The sequence below is a fragment of the Cervus elaphus genome, chromosome 33 (genome assembly GCF_910594005.1).
Source record: "Cervus elaphus chromosome 33, mCerEla1.1, whole genome shotgun sequence".
NCBI classification, from domain to species: domain Eukaryota; kingdom Metazoa; phylum Chordata; class Mammalia; order Artiodactyla; family Cervidae; genus Cervus; species Cervus elaphus.
This window is the reverse complement of record NC_057847.1, coordinates 38,575,022-38,597,845: the sequence shown is the minus strand read 5'-3', so window position 1 is coordinate 38,597,845 and position 22,824 is coordinate 38,575,022. Positions and strand designations below refer to the sequence as shown.

General features: G+C 39.6%; 1 protein-coding gene across 5 annotated transcripts in view; it reads right to left on the bottom strand.

Annotated features, from left to right (window-relative positions):
- RBMS1 (RNA binding motif single stranded interacting protein 1) overlaps positions 1-19,886 on the bottom strand; it is a 213,470-nt gene extending 193,584 nt beyond the window's left edge. For 3 of the 5 annotated variants that reach the window (XM_043894571.1, XM_043894574.1, XM_043894572.1), the window contains exon 1: positions 19,416-19,880. In XM_043894571.1, coding sequence (XP_043750506.1) covers positions 19,416-19,490 — 75 coding nt within the window. In that variant the 5' untranslated portion in view covers positions 19,491-19,880. Of the gene's footprint in view, positions 1-19,415 lie in introns of all 5 variants that reach the window. The other 2 variants (XM_043894576.1, XM_043894577.1) reach the window with 1 other exon arrangement.
- Between the last annotated feature and the right edge of the window lie 2,938 nt (positions 19,887-22,824).

Genomic DNA, 22,824 nt, shown 5'->3' with positions numbered 1-22,824 from the left:
AAAAATTAAATCAGGTAACCTATATTTCCTTAACAGTTTACTAAAGCTGTCTTGCCCAATATAAGTCACTAACCAGCTGTGGCTAAAATTTTCAATTCAATGTCTCAAGTCACATAAGCCAAATTTCAGGTGCTCAATAGCCTCCATGGGGCCAGTGGCCACTGCTTCAGACAGTGCCAATATAGAAGATTCCTGTAGTTGTGGAAAGTCCTACTGGACAGAGTGGCACCAAAGGGTTGCTTTAAGGAGCGAGCTTCCCAAATTTATCTTGAAATGAGGTGCTTTTGATTACTTTATAATGTTGTTTCAAAGTATTTAATTACTATGCAAAGCAAGGTACAACTCCACTAGTAGTGAATTTTCTTAGAAAGTTATCTGCTATTGATAGCAACAGGCCTGGCAAAATGTTTTGTATATAGTAGGCACTCTACTAAATATGGCTTATCTCATTCAAGGAAAAACAAAGATTTTTTAAGAAGGCAATAAGTAGCGCTGCTAACTGAAAGAAAAAAAAAAAAAACTATTCATTAAGAAAAGTAGTAAGCAGCCCTTTATTTATTTGACAAATATTTACCGCTCCCCATTCTTCAGGCTCCCTTGCCACCTTCTCCATCCTACTCTGCACCATATAGGTGGACCCATAATGCCTTGCATCGGAGGGATTCTCCTGCCTCTGGCTTCTTGTGGATTCCAACTGGAGAGATTCATGGGAGATCTGAAAGTGGGAGGAAAGTGAGACACGTCTGCCTAACGTGGGTGGGCCTTGATCCTCAGCCAAAGGTCACTGCTCCTCTCAGGCAGTCTCTCTGCAGGGTACCCTTCTGGGAACTGCTCCCTCCTCTAGCCCTTCAGACCCCGTGGAGTAAAAATACCCATCTTTTGCTGGCCTCGGAACATGTCATTATCCCTTTTTGGTTTCCCTAAGTCCTGCCAACACATTGGTAAATAGCCTTGTTTATTAAACATCCCTTAAATACCAACTTTAAGTATGCCATATGTTTCCTGTCAAAACCCTGACAACTATAATCACAAATCTGTCCAGACACAGTCCTAGGTCCTTAGAGACCTCCAATTAATCCTAGGAAATACAGTTCTTAGAAAGGTAGCCCTTTTAAAATATTTAATTGCTTTTCAATAATAATGCCCCATCCATATGTTATTCAAAAGTTACGAGTAAAATTTTCATTTTAATGGGCCTCTCACTTCTACATACATTGTATTTGTTATATTTAACTTGAATATTTTGTTTCTGTACTTCATGAACCGCTTATATGACAGTGATAAACTAGCTTAATAGTAGTGATGGCCTTCTAGGCATGAACAAGGAGTCTAATGGTAAAGCAACAGACTGAAAAAAAAATTATGTGGGTAATTTAGACTAAAAGCCCCCTTTTATCCTAATTGTGTATTTTAAACAAGAGCATTTCATCCCTAAAGAATTCTGGCTGTGTTTCATACTTCTTTTTATCATATTAGAAAACAAAAGACATGGATTCAATTTAATAAGCATTTATTTAACTTCTTACTATGAGCAAAACATTGCAATAGGCACAAAAAAGACCAAGATATATTTCCTGATTATTAATGAATTAACGCATTCTTATAAAGGTGATCACATACAAACTACTGTTAGCAAAATGAGACTATGCTTTTTCTTTCCTAATAAACTCTGACTTTTTCCATATTTTCCCCTAACATGTAAACTGTATTATAACATTAACTTACTATATACTATTTTCACCTTATATAATTTTCACTAAATTCCACTCAGTGAAAGTTAACACGTAATAAGGAATGAGGAAAGATAAGACCAGTAAACTCTTCAGGTTCAGTTCAGTTCAGTTGCTCAGTCGTGTCCGATTCTTTGAGACCCCATGAATCGCAGCACTCCAGGCCTCCCTGTCCATCACCAACTCCCAGAGTTTACTCAAACTCATGTCCATCGAGTCGGTGATGCCATCCAACCGTCTCATCCTCTGTCATCCCCTTCTCCTCCTGCCCCCAATCCCTCGCAGCATTAGGGTCTTTTCCAATGAGTCAACTCCTCGCATGAGGTAGCCAAAGTATTGGAGTTTCAGCTTCAGCATCAGTCCTTCCAGTGAACACCCAGGACTGATCTCCTTTAGGATGGACTGGTTGGATCTCCTTGCAGTCCAAGGGACTCTCAAGAGTCTTCTCCAACACCACAGTTCATGTCCCCATATCTTAAACATCCCAAACATGAGATTTTATCAGCTGCCCAACAATGAGCATATAACTAATGCAGGACTGGATATATCTGCCTTAATAAGCCTGTACATTTTTTAAAATGTGAGTGATCTTTGCTCTAAAGCTTTGTTACATTTTGGAAAAGTTAGATGAAAGGTACTAAAATCAGAAACATTTAGTTAGAAAGTAAACTTGGATCAGAAAAGAAATTCCATCTTTCTAAGGATAATAATTATTTCTGTGCTTATTGGAACCCTGACTTTCCTTTAAGTTACTCTGATGGAATACATGTGTTTTCAACTTAAATAATGCACAAGATTTCTAAAATGTCAAGCAGACCTATCTTCCTTGCAATAATTAAATAAGTAAAGGAAAGTAAGATACAAAGTTGCCGCTTTGTTTTGGGAGAGACTCAGCAATTTACACATACACATTTGTTGTTTAGTCCTTAAGTCATGTTCCACTCTTTGCAACCCCATAGACTTGTAGCCCACCAGGCTCCTCTGTCCATGGGATTTCCCAGGCAAGAATACTGGAGTGGGTTGCCATTCTTTCCAGGAGATATTCCTGAATCAGGGATTGAACCTGCATCTCCTGCATTGGCAGGCGGGTTCTTCACCACTGACCCACCAGGGAAGCCTACACACACATTATTATTATTAACCAAATACACTGAAACAACACTTTTTTTTTGCTACGTATTAAGATGATTCACTCAACCCACCTGAGAGAACTTTCTGGCCCAAGAAGTCAACTGCTCTGTAAAATAGCACCCTGAGATGTCTTTAAAAGGCACGTCTCTCCTCAATCTTTAAACACCCCCACCTCCTGGAAACTTCCTTGACTGTGACGCTTATCAACTAGTAATGGTCCACACACAACTTGTTTTCCTTACAGACAATGTAGAGGCCCCAACACGATGATTTTCAATCACCCACAGGCCTTTCGGTCATTTCCTTCTGTGCATGCCATGGCTTCCAGAGTTCACCGGTCATGATTACACACACTTGGAGGAAGAAAACCAAAAGCTTTAAACCAATCAGCATGGACACAGTGAGAACAAGACAAAACAAACACAAGAAGCTGCTACAGTTATACCTTTGCGCGGTCATGCATTCCTCAGAAATCAGTTGTAAATCTAATATGGCAAAATAAACTCATCCTTTCCAACTGACCTAAGAAATTATTTCACAAACTATTTTTCTTAATATCTAATTACTCTTTTTAATACATGCCCTTTCTCCTGATGGCTCAACTTTAAATTTGACTTTCTGTCAAAAACAGAAATATGTAAATGAACTTAGGAGGCATTTTCACTGGAGAACATTTTATAAATTGTGGGAAAATCCTTCTCTTTTTTTTCTTAATATATCCCAATTTCCCTGGCATTTGATCTCCCTAAAGTGAGGTGTATAGCCAGGCATGATCTTTTCAGCTAAAGTATTTAAATGAATATATGATCCAAACAGCATGAGGGCAACCTCTGTGTCCAAGCAGCACAACAGGCTGGTGGATGCCTCCTACTGCGTGTTTTCTTTCTCCGAGGTTTTCCACATAATTGACTAAAACAGAGTTCCTGAAACCTGACCCTGTATAAATGCAGAGGGCTGTCAACTATGTTCAAACAGCTCATGAAAAAAAAGAAGAAATAATAAGGCCTAAAGTGGAGTGCTCGGCATTAAGAAGAAAGTGGTTCCCATCAGAGTGGTGAATGAGGGGGTCTGGTTTCAACAAACACAGGGGATGCTTAATCAGAGCTTCCCTGGGTTGTGTTGTTTTGGTGACCAAACAGGTTACAGCAGGTAGTGATGGCAGGACAGAGAAAGTTTAGTAAGAATCAAGTAGTCTGGAGTGTACCCTGCTAGTGTGGGAAAGCTTCAGGCGTGCTAAAAAAGGGAGAGGGTTTTGGCCCCAGACCCATGACTGTGAAAACAAAGACTCTTAGGAATGTGCTAAAGGAAGAATCCAGAAGGAGAACAAGGCTGTGAAGAGGCCAGAAGCCATGGAGGATAAGCAGGGCCCAGCTATTGAAGCGGTACCCAGAGCATCTTTATGGTTAGAAGCAGGACGACAAAGCAGAATCAGATTTGGACACTGTTCTGGCGAACCAGCAGAAGTGGCTGTGCTCGGGCAAGGCAGTGCCTGAGTCTGGCCGGCCCCACCTGCCAGGGTGACCTCTGACCGGGTGACCACTACTAGTTTCCAACCAGAAACCAGCTGGTGACACCGGCCCCATTCACAGCCCAGCCCAACCTCTGATAAGTTTCCTGGAATAATTAATTGCTAAGGCTGTGTGTGGCCTGCCTTCTTCCTTCCTTCCCTCCTTCAGGTCACAGCACGGACCAGTCATGAGAGTCTGGCCCTCCTGCCACTCCCACCCCCGGCCCTCTACCCCACTTCCCCCAGCTCTGGAACTCTACTCCTGTCTCTTCACTTTGGGTAGATTTCCTCATTGGTAAAGTGAGTGGCTTGGACCAGATTATCTTAAAGTTCCTTCCAGTTCTAAGACTGTGTGATTCTTGGATGTTATAAATTCCCAGAATCATAAAATTTAGAGTTGAAAGGGACTTCAGAAGTCATCTATTCAACCTCCTACTCAACCCAAGCTAACCTAGCCAGAACTAATAAGCTTTGAAAGTTCTATGTAGTTGGTTTTGGCTGGCTGAAGATGGCAGTAATCAAAGCTTAAAAATCTTAAATATAAAGCATGAAAAAAATACATATGAGATTTTCAGAACATCTAAGAAAGAGTTCGAAGGAGCAGAGCCCATAGAGCAGCATATGCTATTGCTCAGAAGTTAGTATCTAAGCACAGCTATTCCCAGCCTTTGTTTTCACAACATCCAGGTAATATTAAAAAAATAATATCTCAGGGGATGTCAAAAAATTCTCCAAACACAACTAATTTTCAAATGATAATCATGCTTATATAAGACAAGGTGACTGGATGACATGTCATCAAATAAACGAAGCCTAGAAAGGAAACTAAAGAATATAAAGGAGAAACAGTAGTACTTTGGGACGCATTCAAGAGAAATCAAAAAGAATGTCCCATATGTTTTTAAGGGAAAAGCTTCAGTTATAAACTCCTTTTCAAAATTAATTTTTATCTGATAATGAATAATATTCTCTGTCCCCCTTCAAAAGAATTATTTTCTTAGGATCTATGCCAACTCTCTTACAACAGATTTTGAAGGAATCATTGATTATATTTAAGAAATAATCATCTAAACAGTAATTTTCCATTAGTTTACTATCAATTACTTAAAAGTGGTAAGTTCATAAATAAATGAGAAGAGATATCTTACAGTTTGGAAGGTATCATTTCTTCCAATACAGATGTATAGTCTTAATGTAAGTCCAATAAATATTCTATCAGATTTCTTTTTTTAATAAAAATAATTTCTAAAATTTATTTTACAAGGTAGAAGATCTAGAATACTTAAGTCTACCTTGAGGAATATACCAATAATATATTGCTTTGGCAATTAAGACCATGTAGTACTGACACAGGAATACATATGAAGTCAAACAAAGAGTCCAGAAAAAGAAACACATAAATGTGGTCCCCTGATTTACAACAAAAATGTCACTACAATTCAAAGGAGAAAATGGAAATGTCTTTTCAATAAATGCTGCTGGATCAATAAGATATTCATATGCTGGGGGCTTCCCTGGTGGCCCAGACTGTAAAGAATCTGCCTGCAATGAGGGAGACCTGAGTTCGATCCCTGGGTTGCGAAGATCCTCTGGTGAAGGAAATGGTAACCCACTCCAGTATTCTTGCCTGGAGAATTCCATGGACAGAGAAGCCTGGTAGGCTACAGTCCGTGGGATCAAAAAGAGTCAGACATGACTGAGCAACTAACATGCACATATCAGGGGAAAATGAATCTCGACCTCATCCACATACACAAACATTAATTAAAAATAGACTGAAGACCTAATGTGAAAGATAAACTACAGATCCTGGAAGAAAATATAGGAATATATCTTCATGACCTTAAAGTAAGCAAAGATTTCTTAAACAGACACAAAAAGCAATGATCATAAATCATAAGTGGAACTTAAAAACTTCTACTTATTAAAAGATAGTAATCAGATAGTGAAAGAGAAAACTGAAAATTGGGAGCAGATACTTTCACACACACGCACATGTGTGTACATATGTGTGTGTGTGTGTATATATATGTGTGTGTGTGTGTGTATGTGTGTATATCTGATGAATGATTTGTATCCAGACTTTATTTAAAAACCTACAACTAATAAAAAGGACAACCCAATATAAAAAAGTGAGGAAAAAGGTTGAGTTTTATGTTATGTGACTTATATTTAATAAAGCTGTTATGTTTAAGAAGTGAGCAAAATACTTGAAAGACACTTCACAAAAGAGGATATCCAACTGACTGACAAAGATATGAAAAAGTGCTCAACATCATTAATCATCAGGGAAATGTAAATTAAAACCATACTGAGATACCACCCACCAGAAGGGCTAAAATTTAAAAGATTGACAATACCAAATGTTAGTGACATGTAGAATAATTACCTTTCTCACACTTCGCTAATAGGAACAGAAAATGGTAGCATCAACCATTTTAAGTGAACACACATACATTCTATGACCTACCAGTTCCTCTCTTATGAGTAAATGGGTATGTTGACCAAATGGTATGAACAAGAATAATTACAGCAATTTTATTGATAATAGCTCCACAGTGAAATAATCCAAATGCCCATTAATAGTAGAACAGATAAAAACTGTGATATATTCTGTGATAGACTACTACACAGCATTAAAAAAAAGAATCAACAGTTACACTTAACAACATGGATGAATGAAATCAAAGTAATGATGAGCTAAAGAGACCAGACACAAAAGGATACATCCTTTTGTATTCTATAGGATTTCATTTTTATGACATAAAAGAATGTGCTCAGTCGCTCAGTCGTGTCTGACTCTTTGCAGCCCCACGTATTGTAGCCCACCAGGCTCCTCTGTCCATGGGTATTCTCCAGGCAGGAATACTGGAGTGGGCTGCCTTGTCTCCCTCCAGGGAATCGTCCCAAACCAGGGGTCAAACCCAGATCTCCCACATTGCAGGTGGATTCTTTACCATCTGAGCCACCAAGAATTCATTTTTACGACATACAATAGGCAAAACCAATCTACAAGGATAGAAGTAAGGCTAGCAGACACCTTTGGGGATAACACTGAGAAGGGCATGAAGATGCTTTGTGGGTGTTGGAAACGTCACACAACGACCTGGGTAGCTGTTACATGAGCATATTATATTTAAAATGTGTGTGCTATATTTTGTGTGTGTGTGTGTGTGTGTTCTACCTCAAATAAAAATTTTAAATAAACAGGAAAGTAAATAAAATGATCTCATTGTGCTCTATGATGGCAGGAATCATGCCTTATTTACATATTTGCACCTTCCAGGGCCTAATACAATGCCTGCTCAGTGTTTGTTGAATTTAATTAAATTGCCCACCAGGCAGCTCCAACTCTATGATCTTCGCTAGGTGATTTTTGTCCATGTCTGAGTGGTCAAGAGAAGAACTAGAGTTGTGCGCTTGCTTCCTGCAGACTCTTTTTAAATTCCCAATGCGTTCACGTTTAAAATATCTGGCGCCTTTTTTTTTTTTTTTCTTTTCCAAAAAGGGAAATAGGAGTATTTGCATATTGAAAAACAACCCCGTTTGCAGGGTTTAACTAGATTCAAATCAAAAAGGCAAAGGAAGAGGAAACAAAGAAAGGTGCTCCTGTGGCGCCCTAGAAAGCAGATGTTCATTAGGGCCCAGACACACGGATGACGATCACCATGTGCTTATCTGAAGGAGCTATCTTCAGAACACACAGTCAAATCAAATTTTGAAGGCTCAAAGGATATTCACTGAAGAATATCCCGAATTGCTGAGACATGAATTTGAATTTGGTGACAGAGACAGAGGGGTAGAAAAGAACACCAGATATCACTCTCTGTCATTTGAAATCCTATTTGTATGCTAAGATATAATCTATTCTTTTAAAAAATAAGCAGTCAAAATCAACATTTAAGATTTCTGCTATTAAAATTAAAATCTGAGGAACTATTACCAAGTAAGAAACACAGCTTCATGCCAATCAAAAAAAAAAAAAAAAGACTTCTGTGATTTTTTTAGATAAATAATAATTTAGTGAAATATTCAAGAAACTGAAAAATTGGTTATACATGATTTTAAATTTTACTATGGGTGAACAAAAAAAATGTATGCAGCTTACCATTTCACTATGTCATATTTAAGCTCCAATCTCCTTTGGAGTATACATTTGGCATCAAAACACTTTTTATTACGCTAATTATGTTCTCTTTTGCTCAAAGTCTTACATCATGTCTGTGCTTCTATAACACTTGTTGCTATTTGGCCAGTAAGTCGAATTTGACTCTGCGACTGCATGAACTGTAGCTCACCAGGCTCCTCTGCCCATGAGTTTTCCCAGGCAAGAATACTTGAGTGAGTTGCCATTCCCTTCTCCAGGGGGTTTTCCCAACCCAGGGATTGAACCCTGCTTGGCAGAATTCTTTACCACCAAGCCACCACCAAATACAATTTTATTTAAATTTTCCACATAAAATTGGATAAGGAATCAGAAAGAAAATCTGATTCAAAGAGGGAACTGAAGTTAGCAAATTCTTAATCATAATCTATAAAGCAAAGATTTTTTTTTTTACCCAAATTAAGTCAGACCCACTTGGTCCCTTACTTGGGCAGATGCAGTGGGAATAGCTTGGAAGCAGCCATCACCCTAGCTGATCCACCAGGAGCACACAAACCTCTGGCTGGTCAGAAGTCAGTGCACAGTGGGGCTACTGTCACTGTGCAGGAAGAAAAGGTAGAAGCAGAAATGGAGGAGAAAAGGAAGGAGGGAGTGTGGGAAAAGGAGATGAGAGAGAAGAAGCACATTTGGGAGATCGCCCAAACCCATGGACTTCATCCCTCCTCTGCAGGCTCTTGGACCATGCTGAGCTCTTCACCCCAGAGTCAAGCCACAATCCACAAACAAATACCAAAGGATCCATGGTCTGAGTTGTCTTCTTAACCACAGACTGGTTCCATTTTTGTCCTCTTTTCAGGGTAGGATTCTTAATCAGTGCTCCATAGGTGGAGTCTCAGTAAAAATCTGAGGTTAATGGGACTGTGCCATTATCAGATGCTCAAGGTTTGGTCCATCTAGTCAAAGCTACGGTTTTTCCAGTAGTCATGTATGGATGTGAGAGTTGGACTATAAAGAAAGCTGAGCGCCGAAGAATTGATGCTTTTGAACTGTGGTCTTGAGAGTCCCTTGGACAGCAAAGAGATCCAACCAGTTCATCCTGAAGGAAATCAGTCCTGAATATTCATTGGAAGGATTGATGCTGAAGCTGAAACTCCAACACTTTGGCCACCTGATGTGAAAAACCGACTTATTTGAAAAGATCCTGATGCTGGGAAAGATTGAAGGTGGGAGGAGAAGGGGATGCTAGAGGATGAGATAGTTGGATGGCATCAATGGACATGAGTTTGAGTAAGCTCTGGAAGTTGGTGATGGACAGGAAAGCCTGGTGTGCTACAGTCCATGGGGTTGCAAAGAATCAGACACAACTGAGCGACTGAACTGAACTGAAGTGTTATGGAGCATTGTTAGACCGGGACTTGGTGGAAATAGAAGTGATGGCACTGGACGATGTTTTCTTTCTCTTTTGGTTTCCTTTTTGTTACCAGCCTCAAGAGCTGTTTGCCTGATTTGGTGCTACAGAAGACGAGAGAAATTGGCAAGGCTGTAGTAATCTAGCCAGTGATGAGCTAGGGATGCAAAACACTACTTCTTAGAATCTAGCTTTGGAATGCTTTATAAAAATTGAGGGTGGGCTAGGAGGAAGGAGAACAAGAGATTATCTGTGAGACCAGGAGGAAAAGAAAACAAGTACGTGGGGAGCTAGTCTCAGGAGTGAGGAGTGAGCAGGGCCCCCAAGGCTTAACCCAGCAAGACGCTCCAGTGCCCACAACTCCCACTTCCACAAATCCCTGCCCCTTGTGACTGCACAAGCCACACGTCCCTCCTCATCTTAAAACCTAGTCCCCAGTCCGGTAAGCTCAAAAGCCCTGTTGAGGGAGCTCGAGTCTTCCCACTGCCCCTCAGGTGAGTTAAGAAAAACTTCTCACTCCCCCTTAAAGGGGGCAAAGAGGGGTACTCGGAGTTCCAACTCTGAATACTTACCCTCCTCCTCCAAGAAACATTGTTCTTTATGATGATTTGGTTCTAAGCGCGAGTGCATGCTAAAGTTCCTTCAGCTGTGTCAGACTCTGTGCAACCCTAGGGATTGCATTCTGCCAGGCTCTCTGTCCATGGGATTCTCCAGGAAAGAATACTGCAGTGAGTTGTCATGTCCTTCTCCAGGGAACCTTGGCAGGTGGGTTCTTTACCACTAGCACCATCTGGGAAGCACATGTGGTAGGACCAATACATAACAACTGTATGTGAACTATAAAGTGGGTTACTTTCACAGGCCCATATGGGTTGGCTGGGAACCCTTTAATGAAAGATAACAATTTATATATGAAATGTACTAGATGAATTTCAAGTACTAAGTAAGTGATATGTGAACTTTTTTGGAACAAAACTTGTTGTAAACGCAATTCATTTTTAAGATAAGCTATACTTCTCTGGCGGCTCAGAGGTTAAAGCGTCTGCCTGGAATGTGGGAGACCCTGGCCCGATCCCTGAGTTGGGAAGATCCCCTGGAGAAGGAAATGGCAACCCACTCCAGTACTCCTGCCTGGAGAATCCCATGGACAGAGGAGCCTGGTAGGCTACAGTCCATGCGGTCACAAAGATTCGGACACGACTGAGCGACTTCACTTTCTTTCTTTCTTTCTTTCTTTCTTATACCCAATCACAGAAAAATCACATAGCGTTCTCAAAAATATCATTTGCCTAGCAATAGAATTTCTGTTAGAGAAGTTTCTCTTCTAGCCAGTTCTTTTTGTGTGTTGCTGTTGTTGTTAATAAAAGTATGCAAATAATCACGTAGAATAAAACCCAAGAACTGATTGAGACCAGGAACTTTTTTTCCTAAGGCTTCCATTTTTTAAACAATGAAATTAATCAAAGTTGTGCTCTATAGGTGGCAGAGAGGACTTTGGGAGTATTTCAGTTAAAGACCTGAAAATAAAAACTGGCAAATTTTCCTTTCTATAAATGTCTGCATTTGTCAAAAGCCTGTTTGGTACTGAATCTAAATTACTGCTGAGAAGACAAAGGTAAAATTGGTGGTATTACAAATTTCTGATATGATGTACTTCTCCTTGTAAGCAAATATTTTATGAGATTTTATTTCAAACTGTGAAAATATTTCACTGTTATTCCACATACGGAGAAGGGTTTAGAGGTTTTTCAGCACAAATATTCTCTCAATTACAGCTCTCAAAATCACCATGTTTAAAAAGTGTTAAATATGGGGGACTAGTATATTGTCATTTGAGGAGCTTAAGTACAATAGAAATGTAGGTTTATGACCTAAAATTCTTTTTTGGCAATTTTGATTTCCCTCCCCCCAAAACTCAAATTCAGAAAAAGCATAGAATTCCATGATGTATCCATCAAACTCTGTCCATTCTAATTAGCAATTTTCAACTTATAAAAAATAAAATCAGTATCATATAAGGTGGATCTACCCACTTGGGAAAGCTGGGAAGATGATGTATTTTTTCTTCAAGATTGGTAAAAATTATTCATGATATCTATGAAATCATCTTGTTTTGTTGCACAAAAACTCTTCCTGAAACCATCTTTTTCTTTTTTCCTCGACCCAGCAACCCAAAAGCATGTGTTGTTCAAAGGGTAGCTAGAAGGATGGGTTCAGTGTCCCACACTGAGACCAGAGGATAATATGACTCCTGAAGGAGTTAGAACCACTGCAGAGCTTATTTTTAAAAAAATTAAAGCTAGATAATGACCAAATAAAGAGAATAAAAAGCTATAATCCTGAAAGATCAGGAATAATAAAAAATCTGTTATTTTCTGATGAAATGTCAGCTCACACTAAATACATTGTCACCATGTAGACTGCAGACACACAATGACGCCTAACAACTCCAAACACACTAACAAATTAGAAGAAATAAACATCACTTCAAATGATAAAAGTAAAATTTCCGTATCACAATTATGTCATCATTTAAGGATTATATTTCCAGCCTGTCACAACCCTAATAGGTGGGCTTAATAGCACATTTATAAGCATAAAACTGGAAACATAATAATGTAAAATAAGGTAACTGAACATGAAACTTTGAGGAGAAGGAGTTAAATTATGAAAAAGTAATATTCTTTAAAACTCTTAAGTAGTCCTAAGAGGATTACAGAGCAGAAAATATACGAAACAATAGCGATTATCAATTTAAGAAATTTTCATTCATTAATCTAAAGCCCATTTCTCTATAAAATTCCCAGGTTTGTTATAACTTTTTATTAGCACTTTACCTTTTCTCACAATACACATGACAGTTTTTAATCCCACATGTGGATCAGAGAGCCTTCCTGTCACTCAGACCCTTGGTTGGTATGCTGTCTTCCTGGATGAACTATTTTGAAAATATTCTTTGCTTATGTCTTAAAATATGTCTATTCTGTCTTTGCTGGCAGCTGGACAGCAAGGACCAGATATTACACTCCCTTACCTTTCCCAATACCCAAAGCAGACAATGGTGCTCTAGGGTGACTAGGGAAATACAATAACTTCATTAGTATTATAGCCCTTCAAGAGCCTCAGCAATTTCCCACAAACACTAGCTTAAAATTTAGCCTAATTCCAGAATAGAGTCATTGCAGGCAATCATCCACAAGACGTTGATTTTGTGTGTTTATAGTGAAAGTGTTAGTTGATCAGTCATGTCCAACTCTTTGCAACCCTGTGGACTATATATAGTCCCCCAGGTTCCTCTGCCCATGGGATTCTCCAGGCAAGCATACAGAAGTGGGTAGTCATTCCCTTCTCCAGGGGATCTTCCCAACCCAGGGATTGCACCCGAGTGTCCCACATTGTAGGCATATTCTTTACCATCTGAGCCACCAGGAAAGCCACAGTACCAGATTTACAAGCAAGTTAATTTTTCATATTAGCATCTAATCTCTCTTTTAGAATCTAGATTTTCACATATATCATCCAGAAGACTGTTACCCCTTCCTCTAAAATGGCAAATGCATGCATTTAAGAATTAGCTAGAAGACAATATATGGAGAACAAGAATGTTCACTTTTAGACTGAACATTTTCTCCTCTTGGAGGTCTAGATGTTGAATTTTGCCCCCTTTTCTTTCTCACCATCTTTGATACACTTTTTTTCCAATGCTTGTTTGAAAATGTTAAATATTCATATAATTATGTTAAGGAGACTAGATGCATTAAGCAAAAATAAGGAATTCAATATGTAAGATACATGTTTAGCTTGCTAGCTTGGCTGTCAACATTCTCTCTCTTTACACTTTCCCCCACATATCTACCTGATTAAGAAATGACTTAGTTTCTGTTCTCACATCTGTGTGTGCGCTCAAATCTGCATGTGTGTTTGACACATACACTCTATAAGAAGGCATTTTGCTGTGTATCATCGGACCAAACTCTGGGTGGTAAACGTCTGTGTCATCCAACTGCTGCTTCTCCCAAGGCACCAGGTTTTACCACTTACTTGTTAAAATGATACAGCAGAGAAACCAGGACATTTACATTCATTCCACATAAAATCCCCAAGCCCAATGCTCAATTTTGAATATACAGCTTAATTGTGTACCAAATATTATGGCACTGCATTTAAATCACTGACATATCATTACTACATTTTCTTTAAGTAAAGTTACATTGAATAAAACACCTCCACTTAAGAACAACTGAGTTATGTTCCTGTTTATTCCTGTAATATCCCAATGAATGGGATAAAAAACTAGGTAGCTAAATGTCATATTTAAGGTAATACACCACTCAGTAACACAGATAATTATAATTCTGAACAACCTGAGGCTAGTTCATATTTTAGTTATTATTTATTAAATGAATAAATGTTTTTACCACATCTGAAAAATATCGGGGGAAAAAAAAGGATTTTCTTGAAAATTAGGCAGAAAAAGTTTGGATTGTGTTGGTGGGGGCCAGTAGTAAGAGGCAAACACATGCTAAGTAACCAATTCATCACACGTAACACTCCCCTCTTTGATATAACACTATGAGATCTTTTTTTCTGATGCCATAATCTTTAATAAAGACTGTAAAAAAAAAAGTTACTTTGATTTCATAAATTAAGCATGGACCAATTGATATGTAATTCATCTTAGTGATCTTCATAAAATGAAAGTTTTCATTACAGGAACAAGATAAATTAAAATTCAAATCAAACTATATTGAGATTTCATTAGAAAATTAGGTTGAGTTATTATATTTGTAGATTTTGGTCTATAATTTTTTTCTGGTCTAAGAAAATTTTGCATGTAGTTATTCAGAATATAATAGTCAGTAACAAGCATTTACTTAGCACCTAGTGTTCTGCAAATCAAATAAGAAATATGGACAGCTGATAGCCTTTGAAAAGAGATTCAACGTAGGATAAGGAGACCATGCTAGGGGAAAATAAACTTTAAGGAACTGAGAATCCAATAAAAAGCAAACTAGATAAGAAATCCCTCATCTCTAAAAAGAATGAATGATATTTAGGTGTCCATATCATTTTTACTTCCATTCTAGATCTTCCTCATATAATTTTTATTGGTTAAGTATATATAGGGGAAAAAAGGAATTTTCATTTCTAGCAAATCCTTCTTTAGTAAAAAGAAAGGGGAAAAGTTACTGCTGCCTAGCATAAAGACCTAGGACTTAAAATTTCAGTCTTCATTAAGTAGGCTGGGATAATTAATAGTTCCAAGAAACTATTAAGCAAAACATAAAGACTAAGCAATATATCAAAAAGCTTGGAATTTTTTTTCATGAAAGTGTATTACATGGGAATTGCCATATTTGAATTTAAATTTGAAGCCAAGATCACCAAATATGTAAAGTATATCTGGTTATACTGATACTAAATGATTACTTTCCTCCTCCTTTTCACTTATCTTTTCCCTGTTCCATTCTAATAGTGTAAGATTTGGCTCCCAACATATAAAAAATATAGGCATTATGGAAATTCAAAAGAAATGGCTATCCAAGGGGAAGGATCCTGTAATATTTCATTATAATGCATCTTCATTTTAGCATTTCCATGACCCTAAGTCTTCCAACACTACTTCCAGATAGCCACAATATCTCGGCCACTTATGAAAAGAAAGTGTATTCTTCATATAAAATATTGTATTAATGTACTGATGCATTTAAACAAACTTTATTCATTTCCCAAACACAGTTACTTCTCAGGACACAAAGCACCCCAAGTCTTCACATCATGCCACTGTACCTCCAATCCACCTTAATATACTCAGTAGGTCCATGTATCAAATCATGACCCCTAATTCCCAAAGAAACAGACTGATACAATATTCATGCGGTTATAACTAAGGAAAAATTAAGGCATTCAACAAAACATTAATGTACCCAAAAATTCAATTCAGAAAAAGTTTTTTTCCTAGTAGTTTCATTAATAGAATACCAAAGTATATTGCTCAATATTTTTCAGATTTTTAGGCTAGGTTCAGGTATCTTCTCTGGCATACACTTACACAAAAAGTTTTAAAACAAACATTTGTTTTAGAAACAAACATTTTTCTAGTATAGATCATCTCTTACACAAAACAATCTACGAATAAAGATCACAAATGAGTCAAACTGCTTGTAGATAGTACAAAATATCAGCTAACCTTTAAAAAACATTTTGTACTTCCCTTTCTTCAAAAGAACTAGAATAAGTATTTCAATTCCCATAAATATTTGTGTACACGTATTGGTAGTAATATACGTCATGGTATTTTTGAAACAAACAGAATTCAAGGGTTTCCTTTACGATAAGTGAAAAGGTCTACATACAAAATTTTAATTAAAATATATCAAATTGTCAGAATGTTTCCTGTGTATCTGACAAGTAGATACCAAATTTTATTTTCAATAATACACAATGTCTCTTAGTAATTTAGAAAATCCTTCAAAACAATACGTGCTTATACTTATGAAGCTACATCAACCTCTATCTTAAAATGGATGTGTCAAGTGATAAAGAGACTCCTGCTGTGATAAGACCATCCTTACAGAGAAATACAAAAAACTCAACAAGCGTGTAAAATCAGGTTACTTGCAATCTCTGTTACTCTGCACTAAAGTATTATAAAAATTTTGGAGTCCTTCATTTCCATCCCATGTCCAGCCCTTCCACAATATCCTCTATTTTACTTTATGTTTATTGCATCTGTATTACTTTTCTTCTGCTATCAAAGCATAAAGCACACAAATATGGTCACATGCTGTAATACAGCTCCATAATTTTTTGATTACTAATTGTTAATAGAATGTAGAAGTAACTAATACGTTTCTACAGAGAAACATTACTAAATAAATTTTTCAAAACAGACTGATTGGATGATTAACATAAGAAAAATTATTTGACATATGATAACTTTTTAAAGTATGGTAACAAAACTGATTTTCAAGTGCCATTTTCATTGGTATCTATTCCTTTTGAGGAAACGAAATCCCATCCATTTATTCTTTCTCAATTCAAAACAATCACATCCATCCCTTGATCACAAGTCTAAGTCAAATACCACTTGGTAAATGACCACACCATTCTTCAGTTTTTGATATAGCTTCCAAACAGAAGTTTCAAAACAACTCTGTCTAGCAAACACATCACTGTACTTTAAACAGTGATGCTACCTATCCCATATTTCAGGAGGGTTAGAACACAAACACACACAGAGGCAAGGATCATCACTGCAGACCACAGATAACGATGTCAGTTTATTAACTCTTTAGGTAGATTAGGTAACACTTGTTTTTAAACTAACTACAGTTCAAATCAGGTCTCTATTTTTTTTTTAATGATTCATAATACCAAGTTACCAAGAGACAGACTAGATAAGAGAGAAAAAAAAGAGCTATGTGTACTCAATTATGCTTACCTAAAATCTGCATCTAGTCGCTTTACATTTTAGGAGATGCCTCTTCTTGAGATAATCAAGATTCTTTACAACAGGGAATTTAGATTTAATTATCAAACTTTAATACCATGTTATATAGGTCAAGTGAGTATGTCTGTCTTTCTCCGGAAACAAAGAGATTCAGAGTAATAGGATTTCAGATTTCAGAGTAGAAACAGCAAGATATGTTTTGAGACTGTCATTTACTGTAACACAAATCAATATTAAATGCTTTATGTAGGAAGCACACTTTCAGAAAATGGGCCCTAAAGCTTTCTGGGATCCGACCCTAATTACTAGAGCAGGCTCTTGCCGTTTGTCTCTCTCTTCAATTATTTACGGGGCAAAAAGAGCCAAATGGCATTGCATTAGCTATATTAAATGCTATGTACTTGGTTTCTAACTTACTAATGGTACATAAAAATTACTAAGGTGAATGTGCCTGTAGAAACATGGCCTTTTTTCCTTCACCTGAGTATATGTTATTTATTATTCATAAAGTTAAGTGTTGAATAGGCTGTCCTTTAGGTACCCAATGCTGCATAATTTAAACAAATGCATTAAACATATATGATATCTAAAAGGTAGTGCATTGATTACACCTCAAAATTTCTCCAAACAACTTATATTTACAATGTAGTTCACCAAAATATGGGTACCACCCACCAGTCCCCAAACACAAATACAGAGAGTACCACACCAAAATGAGTAATGGGTATCCTTACTGCTACCATCTTGCTGCTTTCTGGCGATTACTGAGGAGGGGGTGAAAATGAGGTCCTTGAGGGCTAAGAAATTTCAGGTCTCTATGCAGATGAGTGTCATTTTACCCACAGGGACACACACAGAACGATGATGTAGGTACATAACATGGACCACACACACTGTAAGAAAGAAATGCTTATCGAGGTTGAATCAGAGATTCTCTGCACCAGGCCTGAAATGCCCTCTGCCAGCAAGCAGGGCATGATAACAACCTTCCACAGAAAGTTCAGAGGCTGTACCCACACTTGATTGTTCTGTAATCTGGAAGGGCACCAGGAGTCCAGATAGGAGATGCTAACAGCTGACGAAATTCTTTGCATCCAACTTTCGCCCTCCCAAACTGGAAAAAAGCTTCCAAAGCAGTGAAACCCTCACTTTTCATGGACCCAATAATTTTTTTTAAATGAGTTCAGAAGGCAACAAATTCTTATAGCAAAAATAAGATAGGCCCACTAACAACGCACCCAGGGTCCCCAGAAAGCCAGGCGCAATTTGTATGACTACATGTCATCTGCTGTGTTACTCAGCGGGTACCAAGGCCACTTCTGAGAAAGCACCACTGAAAATCGATCTGTAGGTAAACATATAAGGTAGCAGTTTTCAAAACTAAATACGAAGTCACTTCTTTCTCTGCATCGAAATCTGCCCATTGTCCCTCCTTTGCAGAAGCTAAAGGGAAGATTACAAGGGACATCAATGAACGCTGAGTGAACTTTGGCCACTTTCCTACCCAAAACACCAGCGTAAAAGTAGAAATCAGTAACCAGGTGAAGTGCCACAGCGCACAAAGATCAAGGCGAGGGGCGGGCGCGCAGGGCCGGAGGCGGGGAGGGAAAAGTCCCGTCCCCCCCGGAGCCCCAGTCATCGCGCGCGCGGGAGACTGAGGGGCGTCCCCGGGGGGCGGGAGGTTCGGCGCCACTCCGAGGGAAGCCGAGAGTTACAGCTCGCCGGGCGGGGCCCAGGACAAGGGGTCGCAGATCTGCGCCGCGAGCGGGACCCGCGGCCGAGCAGCCAACGCTCGGCTAGGGGCGCCGCTCGGCCCGCGACCCTCCCCGCCTCCCGGGCCAGGAAGGGGCCGGCGGCTCTTTCCTGTCTAGTCTTTCCCCCCGAGGCTTTCTGTAACCCGATCCCCGCACTCAGTTCCGCGGGCAGCAGCCGCCCAGCGCGCCGCCCGGCTGCGCCCAGGCCAGCGCTATAGTTAGCAACCTTCCATCAACTCCACCGGGGGCGGCGGGAGCTCGCCGCTCGCCCCTCCCGGACCCGAGCAGCGCGCGCCCCGGGCGCCCCCCGTCCCCGGCGCCCCTTACCTTCGCTTGAAGATACTGGGGGTAGTAGTAGGTGGCGTACTGAGGGTACATCTGCTGTTTCCACACTTTGCCCATGAAGCTGGAAGGGAGCCTGCTGTGCAGGGTCGCGGGCAGTTTGGGGTTTCCAAGTCTCGATCTCTCCTGCCTCTCCCTTTCCGGCGGCGGCGGCGGCGGCGGCTGCCGCTGCTCCACCTCCCAGCCCGGACCAGACGTCCTCCTCCTCCTTCTTCTCCTCCTCCTCCTTCTTCTCCTCCCAGACAGAGAGAAAGACACTGCAGAGCGCAGAGGGCACCCCGGACAGGGCGCTCCCAAGGAGTTGCCTCCCGGAGCCCGACTGCTCCGGGGCTGCCAAGGGCTGGCGCGCTGGCCGCGCTCCGCTCCGGCGAGCTGGCTGAGCGGGGCCGAGAGGTGATCAATACAAGTGGAAAGTGCTGCGGCGGCGGCGGCAGCGCTCGGTGCCAGGCGGCATCTGGGGTGGGTGCGCCCGATTGGGAGAGGGGAGAGGGGCTGGCGTGCCGAGGCCGTGGGGGAAGGGCGGCGGGGGCGGGGCTTGGGCGCCGCGGATCCGGGACCCGCTGGAGGTGAGGGCTGAGTTTTAACCACTCCTCACCTCCCGGGCTCCGCGTAGGACGGACCGAAAGCTTGGGAGCCCGGATCGCTTTGTGTTGGGGGTGGAGTGTGGGGGTAGACTGGAGGGACCCAGCTTAAGAACTGCGGAGTGGACACCTTGCTTGCTTTCATGAGTTTTTATCTCCTTTAGGAGGAGGGGAGGAAAGGAGAGAAAGAGGAAGAGATCTGATTCATCTCTCACTTACCCCCACCCAGTGATTTTTTTTTTCCCCCCACAAGAGAAGAAAAATGATTTAGTGCCCAACCCCAAAGCTGCAGTGGGGACACCTGGGTTCGGTTCCCCCCATCCCCCCTCCCCAGGCCTAATTTTCTAGTTGACCTTGGGAGGGTTAGTGTCCTTCGGTTTGGTTTTCCCAGATGTGAGAGGTGAAACCCTGCCCTCCGCACAGGAGGAGGCAAAAAGCGCGGGGGGCGGGGGTGGGGGCGGGGGGTTCGCGCGCGCGCGTACACACACACACACACACACACACGCACGCACGCACACCCTCACACCAAATATACGGATCCTTCTAAGGGGGAGATGTCGCAAAGAGGCAGAATGTTATCATTAGAGGACACAATATAGACATCAGCTTTTCTCTGCCTGTTTCTAATGCTGCCAGACAGTCTGTCAACTCCCACTCAGGAGCAAGGAAACTCCCTAAGTTTGGAATATTTTAAGGCCATTTTGAAAGTCACGCTGGCATATTGTTGCAGTGTGCTTCGGTGACATATTAAAATCAATCTCTCCTTTTCTGCCTCTCTCCATCTCCTGATTGTCACAGCTCCAGACAGCCCCAGACAGCCGTGGTTCAGTTCACTATGTAACTGGATATAATTTAATGGAGTTAATTGGTCCCTGAAGCTGCCTGTAGAAGACTTTTACATTCTAGCTCAACAAGAGATAATACTAAAATGTACAAATAGGATAAGTAAGAAAGCACACCCTCAAGTTGAAGTGGTTGCACATCTAATAAAGGGTAATGAAAAATTAATTTGTTATTAAATAGACCTTGATTACTCTGTTTTGTCATTTTGGATTTCCAAGAGTCTGTTTTCGTAATAGCCCAAAGGTAAATCAAGCTGAAATGAAATGCCTGATTTTGTCAAACAGTTACATTTTTATCTGATTATATTTCAAAAAGTTTAGTAAGATACTTAAAACAATGCAATAGTGAAGTGAAACCTTTATTATCTTTATATGATTTAGACAAATTTCTAGGTTAAACATTTTGGAAAAAAAACAACATAAGTTCATATGAGAATATTTTGGATATGCCAAGAGGCAAATCACACTCTCATTAAAAAAAAAAAAAAAATAACAGTTAACCCATGTGAATCCTGTAGGGAAACTAGTATTTACTGAGCTTCTGCTGTATGGTGGATCCTGTTGAGTTTAATAAGTCTGAAGAGTAGAGTATAGTTCACTGTCTAGCTAGGGGTTAAAAATAGTTCTTTATACTGTTTCAGTGTGGGACCTCTTAATGTATTTGATAAGAGAATGGACATGAACTAACCAGCATTAAGAGCCTAGCAGGACTAGGAATGGTTTAGAGGAGTGACTTAAGGAAGAGAACAGATTAAGAACAATTTCAGGGGTTCTGGGCATCAGTTGATAAAAGAAATGACCAAACTTAGACTGTTCTTCTTTTTTCTGGATGATGAAAATTCAGTCTGTTTTACAGAGCCTAGCAGTACACCCACAATTATGTAGACACTTGATTTATGACTGTGTTAGTATTGCAGAGCAGTGGAGAAAGAATGAGCTTTTCAATAAATGGTTTTGGGTCAACTGGCTGTCCATATGGAAAAATGAAATTGGAATCCTGTTTCACAAAAGGAGAAGAAAGAAGTGTAAGTGAATTAAAGACCTAGATGTAAAAAAAAACTGTAAAGCTGTTAGAAGACAATATAGAAAATATTTTTATCACCTTGAAGTAGGGAATATTTCTTTAATAAGGTAACCAAGAGTGCAAAATTGATCAGTTTGACTATATTGATTAAAATTCAAAAATTGATTAAATTTGATTCATCAAAGGATTCTATAAAGAAAGTGAAAATGCAAAGCCACAAAATAGTTATTTGCAATCCATATGAACTATAAAAGGCTAATAGGATATATAAAGAACTTTCTGAAATCAGCTTAAAAAAGAGAAACGTTAAAATGTGAGCAAAAGAATGAATGTGTCTATTTCATAGAGGAGGAAACACAAATGTCCCTATAATACTTGAAGAGATAGTCATGTGTGTATGCATGCTAAGTCACTTCAACCATGTCTGACTCTTTAAGACCCTATGGACTGTAGCCCACCAGGCTTCTCTGTCTATGGAATTCTGCAAGCAAGAATAGTGGAATGAGTTGCTTACATCCTCCTCCAGGGTATCATCCCAACCCAGGGATAGAAACCGTGTCTCCTGCAGCTCCTGCATTGTAGATGGATTCTTTACCCCTGAGCCACTGGGTAAGCCAAGTAATAAAGGAAGTGCAAATTTAAATAGTAAGACCATTTCACAATCACCAGATTGGCAAAAATTAAGAACTCTGAAAATATTAAGAGTAGGTGAAGATGTATAAAAGGGGAATATCTCAAGAACACTGCTTACTGGAAGAAATGTAAACTGGTACATCTGCTGCTTTAGAAAACATTTGACTTTTCCCAATGTATTTGCATGTATCTGATGAAACAGTAATTTGACTTGTGAGTGTCCATTTCAAAGAATTTTTTCTATCTGTGTACCAAGAGAAATGTACAGGAATGTTCATCATATACTGAAAATAACTCCAATGTCTACCACCTGT